We start from the raw sequence: 8,989 nt of genomic DNA, 5'->3' as shown, positions 1-8,989 counted from the left end.
TGATTGGTGTAACCTGGGCTCTGATGGCTCTCTGTGTGTGGGGGGGGGGGGCTCTCAAAGTGTCAGTTGAACACAGCTTTGCCTAATGGCTTCTTCCAGACCTGTGTGTACTCTGCCAATTGGCCACAGAGCAGACTTCAATTTCAGAGCAGCAGTACAGCCTCCGATGTAACCCAGTTTCTGTTTCCTATGTAAGTATTTCTCTATGAAAATAGTTTACATGGCCTGATATGTGGCATTTGAGTACTGAACTCTGCATTCTGTCACTTACAGTCTTTTGTATACTGTCAGCAGCAGAGCAGTCTCCAGTGTCATCGAACCTAGTTCAATGGGCTCTTATCCCCCAGAGAACCTGTTAGCTTTATCATCATCTCTGGCTCCGATTCAAAGCCTTTTTATGGAGACTGTACTTACTCAGAGTTCTTATGATAAGAAGATAATGGGTCCGTTAACTAGCTAAGTTCATTAGGAGACACAGGTCCTGCCCCCCCCTGTTCGTGGCTTGATGTCTCACAAAACTGAGACATGAAGATTGGAAGTGGGGCTATACAGGGGCTGACTTAATGGACTTTTTGTTTGTCAGTGTCTAAACCTCCCGAAGACAGCAGAATAACCCAATCGTATCAGAATAACTATTTGATATTGTGTCCCTTAAAGCAGAACTGCAGGGGAAATGTATTAACACTTGCAGTGGGGCTACTCAAGGGTTAACTGCTCGTTTCGGTCTAGGGAGGGAAAAAACAAAGTTATACTCACTCCTCGGAGCCAGATGGCTGTGACAGCGCTCCTTCCAGCAATGGAATGGCACTTGGCGTCCTCGCATTCTATACAGTGAATATAGAACGTGATGATTTACAGGACCTTAGACCCCTGCACCGGAGGAGACAGACGCTCCAAAGACCGGTCTTAGAGCTGCCGTTTCAGGGGATCAGGTGAGAATAACCTTTTTTTGTTTCCCTCTCTAGACACAAACGAACACTTAACCCTTGTAGTGCAAGGGTATCCCTACTGACAGGGTTAATAATACTTTTGCCCGGAGTTCTTCTTTTAAGCAACTCCAAGAAATGGATTTTAAGGTAAATACAAAAATCCTGTTTTTTTTAAAAAAAAATTGCGCTGGCTGCCTATTTAAATTGAGTAGGTTTGGCTAACGCAAGCCACTGAAATGACAGTACTAGAATATTTAGAAGGCGTTCAGAAATGGCAGCCCCAGTATTTCTCCCAGTGCAGATTTACTTTTATGATGGCAATCGCACCTTTGAACTTTTGATGTGGCGCAGATTCAGTGCTATGCGTTTCACTTACCATACAAGGTGTGTTGTGCTGGAAGGAGCACCAAAGATACAACAAGCAGAGATTTTTCAACGCACCTCCATTAAATGGCAGGGGGAAATATGTAACCTACACCTGGCCATATTGTATTCAGCTTACCCAATTCGTTTAACTGTATTTACTTTTTTCATTAACTTTTTTTTTTTTAAATTAGATTACAGATTGCCTGACAACGGTGAAGTCGGTGAACAAGACAGACAGTTGCACGCTACTCACGACATTTGGGGTCAGTTCTCTAGAGCTGAATAAGCAAATGAAATGTTATTGCTCTACATATCGGGTTCATTCAACGTTCTTTTTATACAGCACACGCCTTCCAGTGCAGTTACCAGGGACAAGAAATACAGTGTGAACGAAGGCTTTCCTAGCACCATTAAAGCTGTCTTTCTGTCAGCTACTTCCTAAGGGCATCGCAGTGCACTTTACATTACATGTTAATGTGCCATGACTGTGATTTAGATTTGTTTCCATTGATTTCTGTGAAAAAAAGTGTGAATGGGCAGCCAATTGTCTGTTCGCTTCAGATGCTAGGATTCTAGAAATTCCTTCTTTGATAGAACAACAGATATACACCCATCTTCATGATATTAAGTACGGATGGACCAATACCAGTTTTTCGGTATCGAACACCGATGGGTTTTTTCCAGTACTCGTCAATACCGATACCGGAAGTCCCATTAAGGAAGCCAGGTGGCGTTTAATGACTCGCCACCTGGGTTCCTGATTAGCTGGGCGGCGTGCAAAGACTTGCCACCCGACTTCCCAATTAACAGGTGACGAGACAGCATGGAGCCAGCTTTCTGGCCAATCAGGCGCTGTGTAATGACGCGTTGCCCGGCTTCCTGATTGGTCAAGAAGCTGGCCAATCAGGAAGCCGGGCAACACGTCATTACACGGCACCCAGCTTCCTCATTGGCCGTTAAGCCGGCTCCATGCTACCTGGTCACCAGGTATCGAAGGAGCATGAAGCCGGCTTTCTGGCCAATCAGAAAGCTGGGAGGCGTGTAATGACACGTTGCCCGGCTTCCTGATCCAGGAAGCCGGCTCCATGCTCCCTTGTCACAAGTGATGAGGGAGCATTGAGCCATCTTCTCTGCCAATCAGGAAGCCAGGCAGTGTGTAATGACTCAATGCCCGGGTTCCTGATAGCGGAAGCTTAAGTATCGGGCCAGGCATCGTACAAGTACTCGCCCAAATACTTGGTATCGGCACAGATACTAGTATCGGTATCAGTGCATCCCTAATATTAAGGGCTTGTGCACACCATGTCTGTTGAGCTGTGTCTTTCTACACAACACTGCACAAGTATGGTGTAAACAGGGCCCATAGAAAGCAGCTGTTTTCTATGTACCTTGTTCACATCATACATGTACAGTTGTGTGCAAAGAAACCTATCTAGATCACTTTATTCTTTCATGGTTGTGTGCAGAGAAACTTAGCTCAACATAATTGTTGTAAACAAGTCCTAAATGCTCATGCACATCACCCGTGATGCGGTAATACATACTATACATATTAGTGTGCTGAAGCTCAATTAATTTTAAATGGTACCCCAATGCATTTCCACAACATGTGTCCTGCACAGCAGTGCATCGGAATGTGGTGTCCTGTGTGGTGTGCTGCAGCCCATTCATTTTGAATAGACTCCCTAATGCAACGTGCCTCATATGCGTTGGTTGCAGCGGTGTGGTTTGAAAGAGAAAAAAGTTGTATTTGCATATTTGCCCAATTCACCTTGATTTTTTTTGTATGTCAGAGCAAAAGAAAACAAATGCATTCAATCCAATGCAATACACACACTTTCTTCATGTTTTACAGAAAAATAATTGTTGATCTGCCAGAAATCCAGTGTGCTCCTAACTTTCTGTTTGGGCTGACAACACAGCTTTAAATTGAATTCACAAGCATTATTGTGAGCCCTGCTGGACTACAGAACTCTGCTTATCTACCCCCTGCCCTCTCTGTTCCATTCCGCATGCATACAATGAGGTTGCTTTACAAAAGGAGTTGACGATCTTCAGTTACGGACTTGTAGCTGTGTTCACTTCGAATACCCAATCATGGGCAGACAAATTAAACAGGAAGTTGCTTTTTAGGTGGATATGTGTAGGGAATCTTTACTCCATATTACTGAGTGGAGATTCTCAACTCCTTTAGTAAGGCTGGCTTCACACTGTTGCATAAGGACACGTGTTTTCACGTTGGTGTGCTGCGGTGGCATTCATTTTAATGGCACCCCAATGTACCTTTCCATCTTGTGGTGTGCTGCATTACTGTAATAAAATGCACTTTTTTTTGTTATACAAATTATAAAAATAAACAAAAATGACCAGAGCCAAGACCCAACAAAGTGAATAACTATGCAAAAGGGAAATGAAGGTGATGAAACATAACTGGCAAAGCTCAGGCCCCGTTCACACCTTTCCGTTTTGTCGGGCGTTCAACGCTCTATGAACGCTCTACAAAACGTACAGCCATGAAAATCCCATTGTTTTCTATGGGCATGGTTCACACCTTTCCGTATTTCCGCCCGTCTGAACGCCCTACAAAACGGCTGACGCCCAAACAAGTACATGTACTTCTTTGGGCCGTTTTGGAGGGCGTTTTCCATTGGGATACAGCCAAGCAGCCTTCAGAATCGGGCGACGGTCGCACAATTTTTTTACCGCGAATCGCGGTAAAAAAACCGCGTGACAGTCGCGCGACAGACGTGCATACGTAAAACGCCTAGGTGTGAACCCAGTGTCAGGCTTTGGATGGAAGCTTTGTGGGGTTTTTTTTATATAGTAATTCTGTACTTCCTGCTTAAAGGAGAACTATGAGGTGAGTGATTTTCACTCACCTCATAGTTTTAGCTGACCTCCGACAATGAGACTGTCACAGGTCGGCTCAGTAGATCGGGAGGTGAGCGAACACATACCGGCGTTCGCTCACCTCTCGATCCTGTCACGGCTCTCTGCCGTGAAAGGGGAGGGGCTAGATTCCTCCCTCCCCGCTCCGATCCGCCAGCGCTGACTGGCGGAACGGACGGGGGAGGGGGCAGGTATAGCTGGCTCTGCCTTTAGATAGAGCCAGCTGTCAGTCACGCAGCTGGGCGAATCCCGGCACAATTGTCAGGATCCGCTTCAGCTGCGGCGCCTCAGTATACCGCGAGCTACAGCGGTATACTGAGCTTAGGGTGATGGGAGGACGCTAGTTTGTGTCCTCCCGTTACCCTAAGGAGAACTATGGGGAAAAGACTTAACCCCATAGTTCTCCTTTAATAAAGTTGCACAGTAGCTGGCTTTACTGTTCCCATCTCTAAGTACAAATCTATTAATCAAATGTGACTTGCTGAAAGCCATATACACTCTTCGTAAGATTTTGTGTGTATATGTATATATATATATATAGTTTCCTTTTATTAACTTTCTTGCTGTATTCCCTCCAGACTCTTTCAGACCTTGCCAATGCTTCTCGAGAAGACCTGTCTCTGTGCCCAGGATTTGGCCCACAGAAAGTAAGTTCTATTAGTCCATCAGTTGAAGCTTTACTCCAGAAAAAAACACATTCGAGAGTTGCTGGTTTTTCAATGCTTATTCCAATAATCAAATACTAAGAAACCTTCAAACCAGCTTGTTGCCTCTGGTAAGGCAGCTTTCCAACACAGGCCTCTCTCAATGGTTACCTGGAGAAAACTCAAAGTATAGATGTACAGATGGGCGACAAACCACAACATGAAAGAGTCCAAAGTGCCCATAATGGTCGAAAAGGAGGAACCCCACATCATTTTTTTTGCGTGTGTTGGGTCCCTCTAGAAAATTCATACTAGGATAAGGGTCTGGTATGGATTTTGGGAGGACCACACTTCGTTTTTTACATTTTAGGTGCTGCAAGATATTCTATATTTGTGCTGTGACTGAAAAAAGGCTAAGCAACACTGCATTAGCCCCCCCGTGCCTTCCTATTAGCCAGTAAATGGTCTATCACAACTGGAAAGGTGCATGTGGTGGGAGGAGGTGAGCCAGTAATTGCTGTTTGCTCCACAGTACTGTGCAAAAGTTTTAGGCAGATGTGAAAAAATGCTGTAAAGTAAGAATGCTTTCAGAAATAAAAGTGTTAATAGCTTATTTTTATCAAATAACAAAATGGAAAGCAAATGAACAAAAGAGGAATCCAAATCAAATCATTATTTGGTGTGACCATCCTTTGCCTTCCAAAAAGCATCAATTCTTCTATTTACATTTGCACAGTTTCACCTGCCGAGTGCTTTCAGAAACTGTGTGCAGGTGTACCTAGAAGAAGGCAAAGGGTGGTCACACCAAATATTGATTGGATTTGCATTTCTCTTCTGTTCATTTCCTTCCATTTTGTTAATATTTTTTTACATTTTTATCAATTAACACTTTTATTTCTGAAAGCATTCTCGCTTTACATCATTATATTCACACCTGCCTAAAACTTTTGCACAGTGCAGTAGATGCAGGCTTCGATTCCTACTTGTATTCCTGTATAATGACTGTTCTTCACCATTCTTCTCTTTCTGCCATTCTACTTACATGGCTTGAACACCGTGGTATCTTCCCTGTCTGGCTAGTTGATCTCATTTCAGCAATTGTTTAGCCAATTCAGCCTGATTGTACTACCTGATGTGCAGATATTCAGATCTGAAATATGAGTTGGAAATGAGGAACCAGCAAAAGTATAAAATGCAAACATCTTCTTGTTTGGTAACTTACAGGATGTGTATTTGTTGAAAACACCTAATGGTTTCCCTTTCAAAAGGTAACAATAAGCCCAGCTGAAGCTCTCATCCCGTGCTGGAGAGGGTACCATTGCCCATTTCCCAGTGATATTGCTAGTTCTGGAGCAGGTTTATCGTTATGCATGATCTGCCATGATCATCTCCCAACACTGCCTCCACAAAATGAGCAGTGGTGGCCTCCAGGGCTGGACGTGAGTCTCCACTGCGATAACGCTGACAGGTTCTCTTTAAAATAAGTTTAGAAACATGACTGCACTGATTTGCATTTTATGGTTAGTCAAAGTGGGATGGCATCTACAATGATGATTTGTAAGAACAGGAGGCAATATATAGCTACTCTAAGTATATGGGTCTGATGTTTCTAACTTCCTATAATTACTGCATAAAGGGGAATGCTCATGGGTTGAGCCCAACACTCTTCTGTAATGGCGGATCTATATGTGCCTTTATAGTGCTATTCACCAGTATAGGCATGGTTCTTTGTAATGGCTGATCTAGTCTGTGGAGGATAATGGAACATGCGTGAATGACAGTCACTTGGGATGACCCCCAGCATTATTGTGCCATAGATTGAATAAGACCTTTATTGCACTTATGGTAGAGACCAATATACAGTATAAGGGAATGCAATCTATGGATTGTGCCTTATGTTTGCATGTATGTGTGTTTTGGTCCTTATTGGCTTGTTTACTGTATACGACACAAGTTGTAATATAACCTGAATGGTTATTCTGCGCCGTTGGGCACAAAGCCCTACTCCTATGAAGCCATGATTTCCATAAACTGCACCGATGATCATCAAAAAGCCTGAAAGGACTGTATGCAGTTTGGAATAAATGGCTCTATAATAGTAGGCTGTATTTACACAGTTCTGGATGTACATCTGGCTAATGAGGTATTAAGCTTTGCATTTTATGACTGAGTCCACTGTTCAGACATGAGGAACAATCATCTTTTTTTTGGGTTGTGTGTACAAATGAGACATATGAAATCCTTCTGTTCTAAGAAGGCTTGACTGATCGGAGTGAGGGCCCTTTGATTGCTTGAATCCCATGTCACCATAACCTGTATTGTTATATTATAATATATTTATGATATACAAAGGGACAGCAGATCTGTATATGAATAAGTATAACTGTATGGAGATTCTCTAGCATGGGGTTGACATATACTGTACAGATATAATTTTCTTTTTTTGTGATTGTAATTTCTCTTTAAAGTAACCCAGTGCTGTTCCCATATAGGGCAAAGCAAAACGGGGGTCAGTATCTTCACCCTTTCCCATCAGCACATACTTGCCTTTCCTTTGCTATTGCTTTGTTTAGCCACCAGGAAAGAAGAGAAATACATGGGGACTTTTGAGTATGTAGGAGCCTGTGACACACTCTCCTTCTCCCATGTGATAGTGCACATACTTTGTGATTGGTCTAGTGCTGTCACATGAGTGGGAGGGAGGGGGTTAGTCCTCAGCCCTGTGCAAGCTCTGAAAAGTTGGGTTTGGACATGCGCTGGACTTTCGGTCTTGAACTCTGATGGATGAAGCTGCAAAATCACTCTAATTCTCCCATGGTATAGCACTGGTGCTTTATGATTGGCTGAGTGCTGTCACATGAGGCGGGGGCGGAGAGTTCTCCACAATGTATAAGCGCCGACAAGTTGGTTTGGACTCGCACTGGACTTTCCAATGGCAGAAGATTGAAGGAAAGTTAAGGATGAGCTAAGGGTGAGGGCTGACATTAGGTGACCCTATTACTACACCCTGCATGGAAAAAGCACAGGGTCACTGTAAAACAAAGCCGCATTACCTGAATCTTACGATTTTCATGTTTTGTTATTAATGAGAAAATGCTAGGTGCCTGTGTGTTTTGTGACTCAAAAGTACTGAAGCCAGAGAGTCAGCAGAACTTGACAAAGTACACCAATAAGCTCTCCTAACTTTTTGTTCTGTATCAATGCCTCAAAAGTATTGAAGTCAGTGGCATAGGATAGCAGCCAGGTATCGTGTATTTTCAGAAGGGCAATGGCATCTCCTGTATGTTTCTGAAAGGTTTATTTCAAAGAGCAGCCTTCAGATCTGTTTGAAGTCAATTTGAACATCCTATTTTTTTCTCTTTCTAGGCAAAGAGACTGTTTGATGCTCTACATGAACCATTCCTCAAAACTAAGTAGTAGGCATTGGACAATGTCAATCCAATCCTCACACAGATGAGATTGGCCGTGAACAAGGTCCATCCAATCATAGCGCCGATGGGACTGACCTTAAACAAGGTCCATCCAATCCTCACGCCGATGAGACTGACCTTAAACAAGGTCCATCCAATCCTCACGCCGATGAGACTGACCTTGAACAAGGTCCATCCAATCCTCACGCCGATAGGACTGACCTTAAACAAGGTCCATCCAATCCTCACACTGATGGGACTGACCTTGAACAAGGTCCATCCAATCCTCACGCCGATGGGACTGACCTTGAACAAGGTCCATCCAATCCTCACGCCGATGGGACTGACCTTGAACAAGGTCCATCCAATCCTCACGCCGATGGGACTGACCTTGAACAAGGTCCATCCAATCCTCACGCCGATGGGACTGACCTTGAACAAGGTCCATCCAATCCTCACGCCGATGGGACTGACCTTGAACAAGGTCCATCCAATCCTCACGCCGATGGGACTGACCTTGAACAAGGTCCATCCAATCCTCACGCCGATGGGACTGACCTTGAACAAGGTCCATCCAATCCTCACGCCGATGGGACTGACCTTGAACAAGGTCCATCCAATCCTCACGCCGATGGGACTGACCTTGAACAAGGTCCATCCAATCCTCACGCCGATGGGACTGACCTTGAACAAGGTCCATCCAATCCTCACGCCGATGGGACTGACCTTGAACAAGGTCCATCCAATCCTC

General features: G+C 44.1%; 1 protein-coding gene across 1 annotated transcript in view; it reads left to right on the top strand.

The window, feature by feature from the left end:
- The window catches only part of ERCC1 (ERCC excision repair 1, endonuclease non-catalytic subunit), a 20,306-nt gene extending 11,790 nt beyond the window's left edge, over window positions 1-8,516 (top strand). Inside the window, exons 8-11 of the mRNA XM_018573198.1 lie at window positions 1,487-1,558; window positions 4,763-4,831; window positions 8,195-8,260; window positions 8,471-8,516. Coding sequence (XP_018428700.1) covers window positions 1,487-1,558; window positions 4,763-4,831; window positions 8,195-8,245 — 192 coding nt within the window. The 3' untranslated portion in view covers window positions 8,246-8,260; window positions 8,471-8,516. The remainder of the gene's footprint in view (window positions 1-1,486; window positions 1,559-4,762; window positions 4,832-8,194; window positions 8,261-8,470) is intronic.
- The last annotated feature ends 473 nt before the right edge of the window (window positions 8,517-8,989 follow it).

This window comes from Nanorana parkeri, unplaced genomic scaffold (genome assembly GCF_000935625.1).
Source record: "Nanorana parkeri isolate BGI_ZX_2015 unplaced genomic scaffold, ASM93562v1 scaffold2270, whole genome shotgun sequence".
Lineage (NCBI taxonomy): Eukaryota > Metazoa > Chordata > Amphibia > Anura > Dicroglossidae > Nanorana > Nanorana parkeri.
This window is presented reverse-complemented; position numbering and strand designations above follow the sequence as displayed.